This window comes from Peromyscus maniculatus, chromosome 6 (genome assembly GCF_049852395.1).
Source record: "Peromyscus maniculatus bairdii isolate BWxNUB_F1_BW_parent chromosome 6, HU_Pman_BW_mat_3.1, whole genome shotgun sequence".
Taxonomy (NCBI): domain Eukaryota; kingdom Metazoa; phylum Chordata; class Mammalia; order Rodentia; family Cricetidae; genus Peromyscus; species Peromyscus maniculatus.
The window spans coordinates 12431091-12451402 of record NC_134857.1 but is presented as its reverse complement, the minus strand read 5'-3'; the positions used below and the strand labels follow the sequence as shown (position 1 = coordinate 12451402).

General features: G+C 45.4%; 1 protein-coding gene across 5 annotated transcripts in view; it reads left to right on the top strand.

Annotated features, from left to right (window-relative positions):
- The window catches only part of Pld1 (phospholipase D1), a 211329-nt gene that overhangs the window by 154120 nt on the left and 36897 nt on the right, over window positions 1-20312 (top strand). For all 5 annotated transcript variants that reach the window (XM_076573953.1, XM_076573954.1, XM_076573952.1 and 2 more), the window contains 2 exons: window positions 9100-9210; window positions 12699-12787. In XM_076573953.1, coding sequence (XP_076430068.1) covers window positions 9100-9210; window positions 12699-12787 — 200 coding nt within the window. The remainder of the gene's footprint in view (window positions 1-9099; window positions 9211-12698; window positions 12788-20312) is intronic.

The window sequence follows — 20312 nt, the reverse complement described above, 5'->3', positions numbered from 1 at the left end:
GTTGGCTCCCTTTATCAATGACTTCTCCCTTGTCTTGAAGTTATCCAGGGACAGAATGAGGGTGGGCCACCTTTGGCTTTGCCTTTGCAACATCAAAAGCATTGTTTCCGCCAAAGCCCAGTACCCTGCTCGCTGTTCTTGTCTCCAGTGTAGATTGACCTAATTCAGACAGGGATTCTAGTGACCGTGCTTTTATAAATGAAGTGTCTAAATCTGTTCCTTTGCACTATGTGCAAGCACAGGCGTGTGCCTACCAAAAGTAAAATCACAACAGAGACAAAATAACACAGTAAAAAGAACAAACCAGGGTGGAGGAGATAGCCACACAAGCAGGAGGCTCGGAGTGTGAGCCTCAGAACCTCTGTAAAAAGGCTGGGCATTAGAATGTGCGCTTGTAATCCTAGCACTGGGAAGGTGGGGACCGAGGATCCCGGGGCTCACTGGCCAGCCAACCTAGTGAGCCACAGGCCAGTAAGAGATGCTGTCTCAAAAAATTAGGTGGCTAGCTCAAAAGCAATAATACCCAGGCTTGTCCTGTGGCCTCCACGTGAATCACACGTATGTGCACGTGTACCTACCCACACAAGGGTAATGCACCTAACCACCCACATGCAAACACACAAAGAAAAATAAAAAAAAAGGACAAACTTGAGAAAAGCTCCTCTAGTAGATATGTGCTCATCCCAGTTTTCAGAGAAAGTAAGGCCTTCAATTTGGAAGCACAGAGAGCTATACACTTGCATACAGGTTGATGAATACTTTATGAACCTATTTAATTTATTCTTTGTAGATAAGGAGAGCTTACTCATTCTGGAAGATGAAATAAGGATGCTGGTATTAAGAGAAAATCAGGATTTAAGATTTGAACTTGCAGCCGAGAGGCAGCGGCACACGCCTTTAATCCCAGCACTTGGGAGGCAGAGGCAGGCGGATCTCTGTGAGTTCGAGGCCAGCCTGGGCTACAGAGCGAGATCCAGGACAGGCACCAAAGCTATAGAAAAACCCTGTCTCAAAAAACCAAAAAAAAAAAAAAAAAAAAAAAAATTGAACTTGCATTAAAATTGGTGTGAGGGTCATCTTACTGAAGCTAGCTTCTGTTAAGTATTGGTCAAAAATGTATTGTTGATCTGCTGTGGAGATGGCATGAGGTGGGAGTGTCTGCTGCCACACCTGATGATTTGAGTTTGATATACTACACTCATGTGGTGGAAGGAGACTCCTGCAGGCTCTTCTCTGATCTTCACATCCTTCCTGTGTCAAGTGTGTGCCCACACACGTACACACGTCATTATATGATTTTATATAGATAGATAGATAGATCTCTCTATATATATCTGAGATATTTTTATCTCATTGCTGATTACATCAAGACTCAGCCAGCATGTTTAAATACCATATGTTTTATATAAGCATATGTTTAAGCACCATCTGTTTACACTGTAAGCCATCATTTGCGACCTGAGAGGAGGGGATAAAATACAATATTTGCTGCCTCTGGAAACATTGTTTCCTGGGAAGAGACAGTAGAAAATTCTTTTGGTAACTCCTCTGAATGTCCAAAGAGCTTGCTAACAAGGAGGGACAAGGCTGGTTCTTGTGCCTGAGGAATGAGACCACCTGCTGTAAACCACTGTCCTTGGAGAGGGTAACGGAGCTAGCTAGTGTAAGGCCAGAAGAGGGGTCTGAAGATGACGGTCAGTGACCTTGAACTTGCCCATCACCAGTGAAGATTAACCTATGACAGCTTTCCTAAACTGGCTTTTGCCTGTGAAATGCTGATAAGGATTTCACAGAAAATGGTTTTCCAAGGCTTCTTCACTAACAAAAAACAAACAAACAAACAAAGAGAAGTTGTGCCTTCATTATGCTGATATGTCAAGGAGCCACTGAAGGGCTTATGTGCCATGGGGCCATTTTCAAAGTTTATCGACCTGATTTCTCATTTTATTTCTTCTCATCTGCTTCGGTCTGAATCCACTGGAGCTTGAGGCTCACAGGTATGAAGAGCTTCCAGGGAAAGCCAGGGTGGTGGAGACGCTGGGAGTACTAAGGGCACTGTGGGGCTAAACCAGGAATGAAGGCAGGGACGCGACCGAGCAGACGCAGACACCCTGAAAATGAGGGCAAGGGACTGAAATGGAGGAAAGTTAGCTAAATGTCGCTGTCCATCCCTCCACAGGACCAATAATGGGTAGTGAGGAGTAGAAAAACTAGTACACTGAGAGTGCTGGAAGGCAGCTATGGGGCTGTGCTGGGAGACTACACTTGCCTGGCATCATTAAGTCCTGGGCTTTGATCCGGAAGACTGCACAGTCCCTCAAGAAAACTGACTTTCTCTCTCCCCGAAGCAGCAACTGCCAATTATCCCCTTAGCTTTGTGACCACCACATGCCCATGCTAGGATGTTGTCTGGCTTGGTCTTATACATGTAGTTACAGCCACTGGGGGTTCACAGACGCAGCTACCCCTGTGTGTGGAGAAGACACGATGAGACAGATGTCCTGTGGAGGGCTGAGCACTCCACAGCCCCTCAGTCTCTGCACATTGATCAGAAAGGCTACCTACTGTCCCGTGTGTGGCTCACAACCCTGGATATACTGGCAGCACTAGGGGGACACAGTGGGTCTCAAAAAACGCCACGTGAAGTTGGGAGGGAATGGTGTAGCTAGGGAAGGGACTGGAGGGAGGGAATGAGGAATCGACTTGATCAAAGCGCAATACCTGTGTATATTAAATCCTTTAACAATTAAACAAACACAGCATGGTGGTACACACCTATAATCTTAGCACTGGGAAAGTAGAAGCAGAAGGAGCAGAAGTTCAAGGTCATCCTTGTCTACCTGATGAGTTCAAATCCAGCCCGCGGTATGTGAAACCCTGTCTCAAAACAAAGCCAAAGAAACAAAGATCCACTGCTGGGCAACTCCTCATGGTTCTGCCGGTGTCGGCTCTTGATGTTCTCTCTACCCAGTGCTTCTCACCCTTCCTAAGGCTGCGCCTGTCATACAGTTCCTCATGGGGTGGTCATCCCCAACCTTAAAATTATTTCTGTTGTGACTTGTAACTGTAATATTGCTACTGTTGTGAATAATAATGTAAATATCTGATATGTGGGATAGCCAATACCCCTAGTAGAGTATCAGAAGGGTTGTTCGACTCCCAAAGGGATCATGAGCCACAAATTGAGAACCATTGCTGTGATATTTCAAAAGTTTTCAAGGAAGAACTTGACTTTGGAATCATTAGAAGGGTTCTAAGTCAAAATCCTTATGTCTTTTATTTATTGAAATGGAGAAAAAGAATATTTGACATGGTAAAGTAAATAATTGAGAAAATTCATTGTAAATGTATGTTTCCTGTCCTGACCACCTAATCCCAAATAACTTAGAGGCTGAATATAAATTATAAATGCTCTACCAATAGCTCAGGCTTGTTACTAGCTAACTCTTACACTTAAATTAACCCATATTTCTATTTATGCTTTGCCACATGGCTCATGCTTGCTACCTCTTTTTTTTTTACATGTCCTGCTTGCTCAGCAGCTAACTGGTGTCTCTCCTCACTCCACCTGCCTTCTTCCCATCATCCTCAGTTTGGTTTTCCTGCCTAACTTCATGCCCAGCTGACTGGCCTGTCAGCTTTTCTTAATCAATGAGAGTAATACGTATTCCATAGTGTAGAAAAGGATTGTTCCACAGCAATTCATAATTAGCCATTATTCATCTGCAGAAAGGAACCCAGGTATTAATATGAAAACCCTTGCACACTCTTCCACAGAGGAGTGGTGTGGCCAGGCCAAGGAGAGGGGAACTGCACCTTGTGGGATGGAGACCCATAGGCACTGTCACTTCTGAGAAAGTCACCCAGACCTGAGAACTGACTCCAGCAGCTTCTACCAACTCCTTTGTGTGGTTCTCTTTAGTGCTGAGAATTCTAGGAGCCTTCCCAGGACACTCGGAATACACAGCAGAGAAAGGCGGGAAGACCTGGGGAGAAGTGAGTAGGTAGGCTGGGATGCCTGCTCACAGAGGATAAAAGGGTCTTGTTCTCTCTCATAATAAATAGACCACTCCCATTGCTGTTTGAGATGCATTAAGACAGGGGTTGCTTGGCATTCTTAAGGTCAATGAAAATGCCCACTGCATGTCAACACCACTGATCCTTTTTTTAAAAAATTAAATTGGGCAGCTTATCATTGAAACCATTTTAGACAATCATGCTGAAATCCCTACATAGATGGAGACAAATACCTCCTGCCTACAAGGAAGGGGGAAACAGTGAAGGGGGAAGAGAAAGAAATGGAAAAGAAAGTTTATAGGCAAGTAAATGACATCCAAATTATACTGCTGCAAAGTTGTTCCCACAGTTGGGCTAAATGTCCAAATCACACTCGGTGGATGCGTTTAGAGAACAAAAAAGGTGTTGTATTGCAGGTGGGTACAAAGCAGAGCAGGAAAGGGGGGGGGTAGGATCTGAACACAGCACTGATGCTTGCTCTCCACCTGGCCATGCTATCTGAAGAGGTGCTGGAAACTGGGTGCTAGGTTCCTGCTGGAGGAGGTGGTCACCGGGGGCATTCCTGGGCGGTTATACCTTGTCCCTGAGCCTTCCTGTGTGTCTGCTTCCTGGATGCCGCGAGGTGAGCAACTCTGCCTTTCCACGGGCTCCCTGCCCCGTGCTCGGCTGCACCATGGCCCAGAAACAGTGGAGCCGGTCTGCCTAGACTAGAACCTGTGAAACCATCAACTGGTGTCAGTATCTTCTCCTGTCACTCATCCTTACGGGTGTCTTGATCACAGCTAAGAGAAAAAGCAGCTGTGTGCACTTACATGGATGGCAATTCCCTGAATTCATGGGGTTGGTTTTCCATTTACAAGCTAGGTTTTCATGGATCACCATGTGCGAACATGGGTCTTGGTGAGCAGCAGCTGCTTCTGAACAAGGAAGTTTTACTCCATGGCCAGCACTCGGGACTGCTTGTAGATTCCTTATTTATTTTCAACAATGTATGAGAAGTACTTCTGCCCAGCTCCGGTCTTTGCAGATATCGGAACTAAAGTTTGGTAGTTTGAAACAAGAGTAAATGATACAGACATGGTGGTGCCGGCACTTAAGAGGCTGAGGCAGGAGGATGCCCACCAGTTCAAGACCACTGTTGGCTATAGAATGAAACCCTGTCTCTCAAAACCAAACAAACAGCCTGCATGGGTCAATGATGAGAATGGACCTTGATTCCCTGCAGTCTGGCTCCAGCTCTGAGGTTATAAGTGCTAAAGGTGGACACTGTTTCCGGTATGTCCTAGGGTGACTGTAACCACAGAAGCCCCAGCAAGGTGACAGTGCTTCCTCTGTCACATCCTTTAGGACCATCTCCCATTGCCTATCTTTCTTTTGTATCTTTTTGGTTCCCCAAAGCACCCAACCATACATATCCGCTCCCACCCCACCCTTACCCAACCATACATATCTGCTCCCACCCCACCCTTACCCAACCATACATGTCCGCTCCCACCCCACCCTTACCCAACCATACATATCTGCTCCCACCCCACCCTTACCCAACCATACATATCCGCTCCCACCCCACCCTTACCCAACCATACATATCCGCTCCCACCCCACCCTTACCCGACCATACATATCCGCTCCCACCCCACCCTTACCCAACCATACATGTCCGCTCCCACCCCACCCTTACCCAACCATACATATCTGCTCCCACCCCACCCTTACCCAACCATACATATCCGCTCCCACCCCACCCTTACCCAACCATACATATCCGCTCCCACCCCACCCTTACCCAACCATACATATCCGCTCCCACCCCACCCTTACCCGACCATACATATCCGCTCCCACCCCACCCTTACCCGACCATACATATCCGCTCCCACCCCACCCTTACCCGACCATACATGTCCGCTCCCACCCCACCCTTACCCGACCATACATATCCGCTCCCACCCCACCCTTACCCGACCATACATGTCCGCTCCCACCCCACCCTTACCCGACCATACATGTCCGCTCCCACCCCACCCTTACCCGACCATACATGTCCGCTCCCACCCCACCCTTACCCGACCATACATATCCGCTCCCACCCCACCCTTACCCGACCATACATGTCCGCTCCCACCCCACCCTTACCCGACCATACATATCCGCTCCCACCCCACCCTTACCCTGAATGTCTCTTTTTTTAAACACTGTTTTCTTTCTCTCCTTCAAGACTGCCTTCTTCCTTTGGCTCTGGTAAAAGGCTGTTCTTGTGAAAATTGCCTAGCCAGTTGATCAGCAGGCCCTCACAAAGGGGTTGTTAGAGGGAGCTTGAGAAGGAGGCAGAGGCCTAGGTCCATGTCTTCACTTCCTTGACTGTGGTTGTTTTTAGCCCAGACTGGAAGAGCAAGGCTCAGTCTTGGGAGCGCTTCCTTTTCTCCTCAGACTCTGCCACTTGGGGGCATCCTCAGGAATGGATGCCAGCCTCACCCTGAGGGACAGGCACACACACACACACACACACACACACACACACACACACACACACACGTTTTTGTCCTAAGCAATCTTTGTCCATAATTCACTTGGACACTTAGGGAAGTAACAAGGAATTAAAATACATATTATATTAAATATATATATATATATATATATATATATATATATATATATATATATATATATATAATGTGTGTGTGTGTGTGTGTGTGTGTACATACCCACACTGAATTTACAGGGAATAGAAGCATTCTGGTGAAAAAGGAAAAACTTGGTGCAGACACTAGGAACGTCCTGAAAGTGTTTGTGGGAGAGATATTTCTATTCTTTATGTATTCCTCTTAGGCCCATTGTATGGGAGGGGAAAGGTTGTGGTTAATGAGGAGGCTATTTTTAGTTTAAAAAAATAGGACACTGTGCAAAGGAAAATTTCCAGTCCTAGTTATGATTTTGTCACTAAACCATCAAGTCCGATTTATGCCATTTTCATGTTGTGTATTCAAATTTGAGGTCTGAGAAGTGTAAGCTAGATCTTACTTCCAGAGCATTTGGGGAATTATTTTGCATGTGAGGGGATGGCCCCAGGGCTTGTCTCTGTTACATTGTTTCAAAAACTGAAACATGAGACAAGCTGGGAGGCCGATGAAACAGAAGGAGCAGAATGATTCTTAAATAGAAAACAAACAGACCCATCGACACATGCTTGGTGCTCTTGCCTACTGAGAGAACTTTCCAGACCATCGAGGAGGGAACGGATTACAGTGGCAAACACGTAGGCAGGGCCGAAAGGAAATTAGTTTCCATTGCTCTTGGGGCAACAGGCAAAGTTTAACTAATTAGAAGGGTGAACGACCAATAATCCCAGGTGATTTTTTTTTTTCTTTTGCCTCTCTTGCTTAAAATCTAACTTTCAAGCTTGTCCCCAGATGATGACTGCTCTTTTTTTTTTATTTTTTATTTTTTGGTTTTTTGAGACAGGGTTTCTCTGTGTAGTTTTGGTGCCTGTCCTGGATCTTGTTCTGTAGACCAGGCTGGCCTCAAACTCACAGAGATCCGCCTGTCTCTGCCTCCCAAGTGCTGGGATTAGAGGCATGCGCCACCACTGCCCGCCCCCACACTGATGACTTTTAACAAGCACTAGCTTCGCATTTCCTTAGGCTGGTGCCTATTATTTTAAAATTACTGTTTTACCAGACCTGTCTATAGATAATATATGTGGAACTGATTGTCTCCTGGGTTAGGTTCTATAGTCTTACTTCAACCGTCCTCTTAACTTGAGATTTCAACTGACTCTGTGAGGACCGGTTTCAACATTCATTTCAATTAGAAACAACAAATCTAGCTCTCTAGTTCGGCTCCCTTCCTTCCCCTTTCACCCCTCCCCCTTCCTTTTCTTCTCACTCCTACTTCTGTGAGACAGGGTCTCCTCAAGTCCAGGCTTGTCTTAAACTCACTGTGTAGCCAAGTTAAGACTTGAACTTCTGAGCCTCCTGCCTCCACTCTCCAAATGCTGGGCTCTCAGGTATGTGCCAGTGACATCTGGTTTATGGGGTGCTAGGGATGGCAAACACTCTCCCAACTGCTATATGCTCAGGCCTCTGATGATTCTTCTGTGATGATATGCAGTTGCTTAAGAAAACCAAGATGTGTATACTAAGTGAATGTCATACTGCACCAGTTAAAATCCTGGAAGGACTACCAAGTGAAAGTCATTTAGTGTTGGGAAGGCCAAGGGATGCCTCCAGCGTTCCCCTGCTCCCCGCGCCCCCCCTCCCCGCCCTGCAGCCATGCACTGCCACGGTCTGCTCTGTATCATCTGATCTGCCATAGCTCAAATGCACCTGCTAATGCTGTCATAGTTGGTCAACAGTTGCATCCTGTTTACTAGGTATGAGTCTTGCTGATACACATGTCGTGGTCATTAATCTCGGCCCTGCAACAGGGTCTTTGACCTGTATGCAAGTGCAGCTGAAGGACTGTCACAGGGAAAGAGGATGAAGTTGGTTGTAGTGACCCGAATAAGTCTTGAAATATTCCTCGTAGGAGCCACAACTTAAGTCTTTAAGTTTCAAATGAAAATGATCCTGGATGGAAGGGTGTTATTTTAGTTTGCTTTTCTGTTGCTATGGTAAGTGCCATGGCCAAAAAGAAATTGGGAGAAAAGGGTTTATTACATCTTACAGGTTTCAGTCCATTGTCCAGGGACGCCAAAACTCGAACTGAAGCAGGGACCACGGGGAATCAGCTTACTGGCTTGCTCCCTGGCTCCCATTCACACCATTTTAATACAGCCCAGGCCCACCTGCCCAGGGGTGGCATTGCTCACAGCGAGCCTGGTCCTCCTACATCAAGTAGAACTCAAGGAAATGCCCCAGAGACGTGCCCACAGGCCAGTGTGATGCGGCAGTTGTTCAGCTGAGGTTCATTCTTCCCAGCCGTGACAAAGGACAAGATTCGCTGTCACAAGGGTATTGTCCGAGTGTGCTCTAACGCTCCCTTGTGTCACGTGGGACTCGAGCCACGCTAGTCATTGGTTTAGAAGGAAAGGGAGCGACTCTGTTGTCTGATGTTCGCTGGCTGCTGATTTCTGTCTTGCAGCTGCTCCGATCTGCTGCTGATTGGTCCGCTGGGATAAAGCACCACGAGGAGTCGATCCACACTGCCTACACCCATGTGATAGAGAACAGCAAACACTACATCTACATTGAAGTAAGTACGTCAGCAAGTCAGTTAGGCCGCCTGCCTTCCAAGTGTCTAAGTTCCCAGTGCTGTGACAAACACACGACCCAGAGCAGTTTGGGGGAAGGAAAGAGTTTATTTGGTTTACATTTCCACGTCACAGTTCATCGTTGAGGGAAGTCGGGGCAAGAAGTTAAGCAGGGCAGGGACTTGGAGGCAGGAACCAAAGAGACCATGGAGGAACATGGCTTACTGGCTTACTTCCCATGGCTTTCTTACACTACCCAGGAATACCTGCCCAGGGTTGGCAATGTGACAATGCCCCATTGAAGGACTGGATGCTCCCGTATCAATCATCGATCAGGAAAACGCTCCACAGAATTACTTGCCCATGAGCAATCTGATGGAGACGTTTTCTCAATTTAGGTTCATCTTCCTAGACAACTTTAGTTTGTGTTGAGTTGGCTAAAATCTAAGCAGGACACCAAGTATCATCTAAGACTGTAGGGACCCCATTTCAGGAGTCCGTATTAATAAGCATAAGTTGAGTTATGAAGGATTCCAGGGAAATACTGATTGAGGTCATTTGTATTTCCATCTCCCAGCATACCTGAATTCACTCTGCACCATCTTTAATTCAAGACTAATGGAGTCTTGCAAGCCCTTGTAGTACTAACATCTATCAGCTTATATATATATATTTTTCCTGGAACAACCCCAGCATGGATGTGGAGTTTTTCACTGGGGTATGGTTAGAAAGTCTAGCACGAAGCATGTGCTATTTCAGGAGAGCACACACATGCACACGTGCTCATACACACACACACACACACACACACACACACACACACACACACACACACGTACGTGTGCTGTGGGGAATCCTGGTGTAGGGAAAGACAGGGAAGGGAATGTGGGAATGGGTGATGTGAGGACGTTAAAACTGAGAGCCACTCTTCATGATAAAGCCTTTCCAGACCACAGACTATGTTCATGAGAAAATCTGAGAGCATCAAGATTTTACTGTGGGAACTTTAATTGAACTTCAAAGTAGATACAGAAATAGTACAAAACTCTTTGGAACCCCTGAGAAAAATAAAGAATCCCAATAATGGGGGGAGCAGACCAACACTTATCTCCATCCTTTATCCTGGTTTTATTTTTCCATTGAATAAAAATAGAATGTTTAGCCAGAAATGGATTGTCGGGAAAACCATGAGCCTTGTTTTCCCTCTCCTGGAGTCCTGTTACTCTTTCTTCCCTTACACAGAGTGACAGTTGATTAAAGAGCATCAGCAAACAGTTGTAGCTTTACTTATTTCTCAGACCTGGAGAAAGAAAGCTAATTCAAAATATTAGCAGCCTAAATGCCTGTGTGTCCCACATGGGATCATGCCGCAGATAACAGACATTAGTGGAAACCGGGGAAGTCCACTCAGGGATTTGATAGAACATTTGTTATCATTAACTGTGAGAATGATGCTGTCATTGCAAAAGATGTGACAGTTGCCTCATCCAGCATCCAGTCATTTGTTTCTTTTTTTTTTTTTTAAATAGCCTTAATACCAGCATCTTAGTTACTCTTCTTGTTGCCATGGTAAACAGCTAACAAAAGCAATTAAGGCAGCAAGGGTTTTGGCTGGTGGTTCTGAAGGCTACAGTCGGTCATGGCAGTGAAGTCAGGCTACAGGAGCAGGAGGTGTCTGGTCACATGACACACACAGTCAGGAAGCAGGGTGATGGATATGGGTGCTCAGCTCCCTTGCCTTTTTAATCAGTCTGTGGTCAGTTTGTGAAACGGAGCTGTCCACACTTAGGGTGTGTCCTACCACCTCAGTTAACCTATTCTATATAAGCCCTCACCAACATGCCCATGGGCTGGTTTCCATGGTGATTCTAAATTCCATCAAGTTGACCGTCATGACGATTACAACCAACTTTTCTTGCTCATGCCAGCATGGCATTGAATGAGGTCAGCAATGTGGCATTCATGTGGGCATTCATGATTATGGGCATTTCTGTGGGTGATACTCATCAAGGTAAACAGTTAGTATGTACTTTAATCTTCAGAAGAAAAAAAGAAAGAGAAAGAAAGCAAGCCATGGCATGTGGCAGTCTGTTCTTGTAGCTGATGAGGCATGCTAACTTTCTTTGTAGCAAGAGTTGTTCAAATCGTGTCCTCAGAAGAGGGTCTGCACAATGCCTTCCTGCAAGTTGTCTCCTGGAGCCATTGTGCCCATGTGTTCCCTGCTGTGTAAAATCCTGTGCACTCATAAAAATGGCACTGCTGTCAAAGGACGCAAATTTACTTCAAGTTATTCCTTGAGATGATTAGAAAATATTGCTTGAAGATTCATTTTGTTAGAAAATTACAGTTGTGTTGTAACAATCTGGATTCTATTTCAATAGGCAGTACTCATAATATTTATTGGTTGTTTTTAACATTCTTTTATGCAGCAATAAAAATCCTTTGTATCATTAGGATAATGTAGCCATTTTCTAACAATAGTTTTAAAGAATATTTTATAGATCAATGAATAACAGAAGTGCTTAAAAGAAATAAAACCCTTTTTTTAATATATATATATATATATATATATATATATATATATATATATATTAGAGATTTCAAATATTTTTTATATATATTTGAGAGCCAGGGAGATTACCCCCTGGAGAAAGTCCTTTCCATGTAAGCTTGAAGGATTAGAGTTCAAATCCTTAGCACACACATAAATACTGGGTGAACTAACTTCCTGGAAGCCTACCCTCACTTGCAAAGTAGAAACAGGAGATCCCCAGAGCAGACTGGCAAACTCTCAGCAAGTTGTGGATTCAGTTATTACTGAATCCAGTGGATTCAGGATTAACAGTTGCCTTGTTAATAAGGTGGAGAAAGATTAAAGGTGACTCCTGAGGCAGGCTGGAACCTCCACAAGCACACATGGGCACTCTGACCAGAACAAACACATGTGCATACACACATGACCATGCACACCACACAGAAAAAAAATTCCTTGAAAGAGATTTGCAACTGTTTAAGATAGATGTTCAGGGTCAGGAGAGACCCAAAGACAGAAGACAAAGTGAAAGCAGGTGCTAGGAAACACTGGAGAGACCTGGGCTGAATGAGCAGGACTTCTGTCAGTCAGGATGCTTGTCAATGTAGAACAATGTTTATCACAAGCATGTGCACGGTGTAGGAATCAAAAGGAAACCTAACTTAGAAATGTCCTTAGCATTCTAAGAATGTAATTTCAACATTTGTGTTAGGAAAGCCACATAGCCTTCGACTTGAGGAAGATGTGCTATTCACAGAATGACGTAATGCTCATGAGACCTGGGATCACATGACACTTTCCATACCCAGAGCCATTTGCTTTCCTCATGGGGTTCTCTGGCCTCAACATATCCATGTGTTAACCATTTTTTAAATAATCAGTATAGTGTTTGTTCCCTCATTCTCCACAGCTTCCAGAGAAAACAAGGCCTCATACAATGTCTTATTTTTCTCACAGAACCAATTTTTCATAAGCTGCGCTGATGATAAAGTCGTGTTCAACAAGGTGGGCGATGCTATTGCCCAAAGAATCCTGAAAGCCCACAGGTAAGGTTCGCTTTGAACAGCACTTGGAGCCAAACTGCTGGAGCTGCTCTTGCTTTGGTGAGGTGGTTACAAAAGCTTGGGTTGGGATGGACTCTGCTTCAGCTGTCTTGGGAGTCCGTTGCTGTGAAATATACAGTTTATCTTGGTGGGAATCAGAATTTTTCCAGGATGCAATCAGCTTCCTGGCCTGCCTTTTTTTTTTCTCACATATGGGGTTTGTGTTCTGACTTAATTCATGGCAGATAGTGAACTATGCTCACACAAACCAAACAAAGCAGACAGAAAACGTTGCCACAGGGTTATATTTCAATTCTTGTTCCCAAATGTCATATTTCTTTAGCTCATAGAATTATTTCTCAACAGTCTTATTCTGAACATATCCATATAGTGTGCAATCCCCCCAATAAGCTGAATAGTTCATCAGCTTAGCGTATTCTCAAAGTAGATGTCGCTCAACCAGTTTTGTTATGTTTATTTTGATAATGATGCTACTATTGCTTATGTGTATGCACATGGTACCCATACACCGCACATGACATCATCCATGTGTGGAGCTCAGAGTAGAGCTTCCGTGAGTCAGTTTTCTCCTTCTTCCATGTGGGTTCCCAGGATCAAGCTCAGGCGGTTAGGATTGGCAGCAAGCACTTTTTCTCTGGCAGCTTTTTATGAGTATTTTCTTCCATGAATTTGTTTTCATTTAAAAAAACGTTTTTGTTTTTAATTTGGTGTGTGTGTGTGTGTGTGTAGGTGCACATGCCCACGGAGCTATCTTACTGTCCCGATAATTTTTAGTTTTATCTGGTAATATCTGTGTCTTTGAGTCCCTGTGAGTTGTTTTTGTGTTTTGGGTGAGTTAGCAGCCCACCTTCACTGTGTTTGTGGAGATAGAGTCATGCCTTAGCATTACTGGTTGAACAGACTGCACCATCCCTAACGCACCCCTCCATGAGTTGTTTTGGCTTCTGGGACAAATGGTTTTGTTTGTGGCTAATTTGAACTCCATGCAAAAGTAGCCAAATCAGCAGAGCCATTACACCTCACTATTTAAAGCCTTTGAATGTATGCAGTGAAAAATGTCACATTTATACACAGTTGGAGACAAAACCATTTTTCCATCTTTTTTCACATAATATATAGGGATTTTAGAATGAATGACATCTTAATGGTAATTATCAATATTTTCTCTCTTTCATAGTTTTTATTTACATCATCTTATTGAATCTTCACAATTGTGGAAGTGGGTCTGGTAGTTGTGGATGCTCAATAGATCATATGATTTGTGCTGTTATTTATTTTTCTTGTTGCTATGACAAGAATGCCTCCCAAAGCAATTTAAGGCAGGAAGGCTTTGCTTTATCTCATAGTTTGAGGATCCAGTCTGCCACAGCGGGGAAGGATGGCAGGATGTGAGGTGATGATCTGTAGTCAGAGGCGGACACTGGTACTCAGCTCGCCTTCCTTGTTTTAACTCAGCCCAAGGCCCCAGTCAATATTAACCATCAATATTAACCTAGTCAATATTAAACGTCACACTTGTCTAGGTTGCTTCTCAGCAATAGGCCACACTAGCTCCAAGCCCCTAGTCTTCGGGATTTTGAAGGACCAAGTGCTTCCTGATAGCAAATAAATATGATCTATAGATGGTTAGGAAGGAAGGTGTGTTTACCTCATGGGGTTTCCTCGAGTGGAGATTACTGGGGTGGGCCTCTATGGCTCTTTCCTCTTCACCAGTCACTCGGCATACTGATCCCAGAGATGGGAAGGAATGGGCAGGTTCCTTTGGCCCAGGAAGGGTAACATCTGGAGAAGGCTGTCACTGTGAGTCTGCGGCCAGACCTCTCAGCAGTGGGGATGGCTGTCTCCACCCCGTGCTGAGAGGGTCTGGCTAGGCCTGCATTCTGTGCATCTTGTGGGTGGCTCAGCACTGCTCACTCTGCACTGCTCGTTAGAATCCCCACCAGGCTTCTGTCAAACTGCACAGTGTGTCCCAGCCTCGCATGGGCTGCATTGGATTACAGTTTCCTAGAGGGAGGCCATTGGATTGTGCATTGCTGCAAAGATGGCCCCAGGCACAGCCAATTGTGTGGCTCTCATCTGGAACACTAGAGAGCTGGGAATAACCGTATCTGTGTCTGGCTTCACAAGTGACATTTACTCTTTACTCTCTGGATACTTTTTAAAGACACCAGAAAGGATTTATAAACAGCCTTGCTTGCAGTTGGGCATACATATGCACACAGAGATCTCTCACATTCCTGGTCTCCCTAGTCTCTGGAGCAATTGGGGGAATTTGAAAGAATTCATTATTTTTCTATCAGCTTCAACATTTCATTGATGCAGAGGTGCCTGCTTTATTTAGAAAGCACATTTGGCAAAAGAAAAAAACAACACATGGTCTTATGAAGTTGTAGTCAATCACAGAACAGTATTAAGTTGGCAAATGAGTTTGTTGCCATGAATGGTGGGTAGAGACTTTTGGAACTGTGATTAACTGATAAATGCGATTGAATGAACGGGAACGTTCATCTCTTAGTTCCCTATAGGTACCTGCAAGCTGGGGTTGAGAGCCTAAGAGGATATTTTTCTGTGTGTATGTGTACACGTATGAGAGTGAGTGAACGTGTGTGTGTGTGTGTGTGTGTGTGTGTGTGTGTGTGTGTGTGTGTATACAGGCCAGAGGATAGCCTCAGCTTCCATTCCTCAGGTGCTGTGGGCTATCACTAGACAAGAAGATTGAATAATTGATTAAAACGTATAGAAGTATTCAAGTCAGAAATGCTTTAGAGTGTCAGTACTTCAGACTGAGTAGAGGAGGTAAAAGACCTCAATTGAAAGTATGTCCAAGAGAAAGGTTGAACTTAAAAAAAATCAAGACCAATACTGAAATAAAATGTTTACGTTAAGCCAGGCATGGTGGTGCATGCCTTTAATCCCACCAGAGGCTAGCAGATCTGTGTGAGTTCAAGGCCAGCCTGGTCTACATAGTTCTAGGATAGCCAGGCTATACAGAGACTGTCTCAAAAAAAAAAAAAATTAGGTTAACATTGATGCTTCCTCTCTCTCTCTCTCTCTCTCTCTCTCTCTCTCTCTCTCTCTCTCTCTCTCTCCCTCCCTCTCTCTCTCTCCCTCTCTCTCTCTCTCTCTCTCTCTCTCCCTCTCTCTCTCTGTCTCTCTCTCTCACACACACACACACACTCTCACACACACACTCTCTCACACACACACACACACTCTCACACACACTCTCACACATACACACACACTCTCTCTCTCTCACACACACACACACACACTCTCTCTCTCTCTCCCTCTCTCTCTCTCCCTCTCTCTCTCTCTCTCTCTCTCTCTCTCACACACACACACACACACACACACACACACACACGCTATCTACCTACCTCTTTTTCTTTTTACTTTTCTTTCTTTTCCTTTCTTTCCCTTTCTTTTTCTGTTTCTCTCTGTCTCTGTCTCTGTCTCTGTCTGTCTCTGTCTCTCTGTCTCTGTCTCTGTCTCTGTCTCTGTCTCTCTCTCTGAGGCAGTTTCTTACTAGTCTAAAATTCACAAAGTAGACGAGGCCGGGTGGCCAGTCAGTCTCGAACATGCATCTGTGTCCACCTCCAGGCAACAGGATTAAAGTCATGTACGATCTCACCTGGCCTTTTGAAACGTGAATTTGGGGGTTGAACTCAGGCCAGGTCACCATGCCTGAAGGACAAGTCCCTCACTGATTGAGCTGCTACTGCAGCCCAAGAACATTTTTCTCTACCGTTTCAATTCTCATCTAGAAAGTTGATATATTCCTAAAATTCTAGTATTTTAGAACAGGGAAGAAAGAATTCATGGCATTTTCTGATCACACATTTCCCCAGAGATCCTGTGAGCTGATTCTGAAGGGAATCCTAAGAGTGTGGAAGGCAGTGTGTTAGTTATTTAGCTGCGTTGTGTTCTTATCCTGCAAGGAAACGTCACGAAACACGACAGAATCCGCTTATAAGAGTTTATTAGAGTTAAAGGGATAGAGTGCGCAGGCCTGTGGGAGAGACACGTGCGTGGAGAAGAGGGGCTGGGAAACATGGCGCTCCACTTTTAAAACCGGCTGGAGGCGTGGCCAGGTCATGTCACTACTCCACGCGTGTGCGTAGATCACATGGTCACGTTGCGCGCTTACGTGACCATGTAACGTCACGGACCCTGATCACGCGAGACCCCTTGGCCCGGAACTTGCTAGGCGGAGATATCCGGGTCCGCCGGGTATCCTAGCTACAAGAGACGCCTTGATCCGGAAATGGCTAGGCGGAAGTGTCCGCCTGGTAAATAAACCCTTCACAGTGTCTGTCTCAGACTGTACCTTTTGATTTTACTCAATAACCTGAAGTCTGTGGGCTAGTGTTCTTAGGCAAGGTCACGACAGAACACAAAGCCCCATTTGCAGGCTGCCTGAGGTGGGGACCCATCTTGCTTTGTCCCTGCTCCTTCTCTTCCTTCAGAGATCTCCCTTGCCAAAGACACATTCTTAGCAGCATGTGTAGCAGCATGTATTCTCAGTGGCCAGAGAAGGACTAGACGAGACCACAGAGCAGATGCGTGAAGTGGCAGCCAACTGCCAGCCCTGAGCAAGGAACATGGGCCTTAGCCAGGGCCCTCCCACCTCGGGTCGATCTGAGTCCCCAAGGTGCCACCTCTGCTAGGCTGTCTTATTTCTCTGCCAGCCTTGGAATGGAGCCTGGTCCCAGTTCCCCAGAGCCATTTACTTCTTATCCGCAGCCATCCTTCTTCAGAGAAACAGGATTCTGCCAGGTCTCCGTGATGTGGTCCATGACCTAGATTCTCAGCCCATGTTCATTCCACAGTAAATGAAGAGAAGCCCGGGGAATTGCTGCAGAAAACATCATGTCTGCCCTAATACCTGAACCTGTCTCAGAGTTGGAAGCAGCCCCAGCCCACTTGAAACGCGCTTTTGACAACCCAGATGTGTCTGGGCAGGCAGGATAAGTCATAACCCTCTGTTTCAAATCATCTCTACCATGTCTGAGTAACCCAAGGGATGGACATAGACCAACTGCTACAGAGAGGAACATTTTAAGGCACTGTCTGCCATGAATGAATGGTTCCTGGGACCACCTCGGGCCTGCCTATTTCGACATGCAGAATTTCCCTGCTTTGGTAGAAAGCCAGGGGGTGAGAGAGTACATCTCCTGACTGTCACCAGGAACATGATGCACAATGACAATGGCAGTTGACTTGTGTCTGTTAGAACTGACCAGCATTGAAAACCGTACTGTTGAGCTGCTTTTAAAAACACGCAGTTTTTAATAATTGTTTAGCCTTCCCAGGTGGTTCTCACAACTGTGGGGAGTCATAGTTGGCAAGTGAATGGCTGCTATGAGTGGCCAGCAGTGAGCTCTAGCATCCTTGGGACCAGCTGTCTGGGGACCTAGGGCGCTTTCCTACTGTGCTAGCCACAGATACTCAGCCGCCTTTTCAGTCTATTCGATTGTTTTTCTAATGCTGCTTTTTCATCAACAATAAGAACAATGCTACATCTACATGAGTGTTTATGGTATCAGTCAGGTGACAAAGCACCAGTTAATGTGACGCCATTGCAGCATTCCAGGCCCATGTCATCTGGAAACACACTACATACCTTAAATCAAGAGTATAAAGAGCCATAACCGCTAAATCAAAACTCTTATTTGTACTAGAAACAAAGATTCCCACTAAAAAATGTTTAATCTTCCCTGTTTTAAGTTGTTAGATGCATACTATAGAATAAAACTTGCTTTGAAAAAAAAATTATTTTTAATTAAAAAAAAATCTTACTTTAGTTTCCAACCACTGGCTCCCAACTGAAGTGTTCCGCTTTTGGGGACCAGCCGGAACTGTAGCAGATTTTGCTTTCTAGCTGACTTTTCTATTTCTCTTTTTAAAATTTTTATTGTGTTTATTTGTTTGTCTATGTGTGTGTGTGTATGTGTGTGGTTACACACATGCCACGTACATGTGTGGAGATTAGAGGACAACTTGTGGGGGTCAGCTCTCTCCTTCCACCACACGGGGGTCTTAGTCAGGCTTGGCTGCAAGCACCTTTCCCCACCAGACCGTCTTGCAGGGATCTCTCATTGAGATGCCACACCTCGAGGCATCATGAAGTACTTTCCAGCGCTGTCCTGTCAGGTCAGTTTAGTTCTGCCTTGGGACAGGCTGCTGCCCACCCTGTCATTCTTGGGTGATACAAAGGTAACTTTAATTTTAATTGAATTAAACTGTTAGGGGTCTCTTCTGAGTCTTTCTGATAGGTGCTTTTCACGGATTGCTTCATTCAGTCGTCAACTTTTGGGACTGGATATGGAACGCCTCTCCCCCTGGAGAGGAGGCATCTGAGACTAAGTTACTCATACAAGGCTATTGATGGGGGTACCGGGACTCAAACCCAGTCACCAGGTACTGTGAGATGTCTCCCACAGGCTCATGTGTTTGAACACGTGGACCCTACCCTTGCTGTTGTTTTGTGCTGTGGGTCCTTTAGAAGGCGGAAGCTCAGTGGAGGAAGTGGGCCGCTGTGTGTAGGAGTCAGTGTGGTGGTGGTAGTTTGACAGTTTCTCATAGTCAAGATGAACCTTTATCTCACTGTGTAGCAAGGATGACCTTGGGTTTCTGATCTTCTTTCCACCCCTCATATCCTGGGATTACTGTCATGTGATACCAGACCTGATTCAGGCCGTGATGATAATCCAACCCAGGGCTTTATGCATGCTGGGTAGGCATTCTGTCCTGTGAACCACACCCCTAACTCAAGCCTTAAAGTTTTATAGCCTGGCCCTGCTTCCTGTCTACTCTTTCTGACTGAGGAGGCAATGTGACCAATGCCTTAGATCCCTGCCACCATGTCCTCCCCACAAGGGACTGTGTGTCTTCCCACCATGACGGACTGTGTATCCTCCCACTATGACGGACTGTGTGTCTTCCCACCACGACGGACTGTGTGTCTTCATATTGTAAGCAAAAATAAGTTGTTCCCTGTGGTAGTTTGAATGTAATCAACCCCCATAATCTCATAAGGGGGTGGCACTATTCGGAGGTGTGGCCTTGTTGAGTAGGTGTGGTCTTGTTGAAGGAAGTGTGTCACTGTGGAGGCGGGCTTTGAGGTCTCACATATGCTCAAGATGCCACCCAGTGTCTCAATCTACTTCCTGATGCTTTCTGATCGATATGTCGCCAGCACCATGCCTGCCTGAATGCCACCATGCTCCCCATCATGATGATAATGGACTGAACCTCGGAACTGTAGACAGCACCTCCGTTGGATGTTTTCTTTTAAAGGAGTTGCTGTGGTCATGGTGTCTCTTCACAGCAATAGAACCCTGACTGAGACAGTTCCTGAAGTAGCCATTGTCGGGTCTTTGGTCCAGCAATAGAAACGTAACTAGGTCTCCAGGACTTTAGCGTCTTCTCCTCAGCACCAAGCTTCCAACTTCCCTTGTTTCTAAGGAAGCAGGCAGTTTTTAATAGTTAAGCTTTCAAAAAA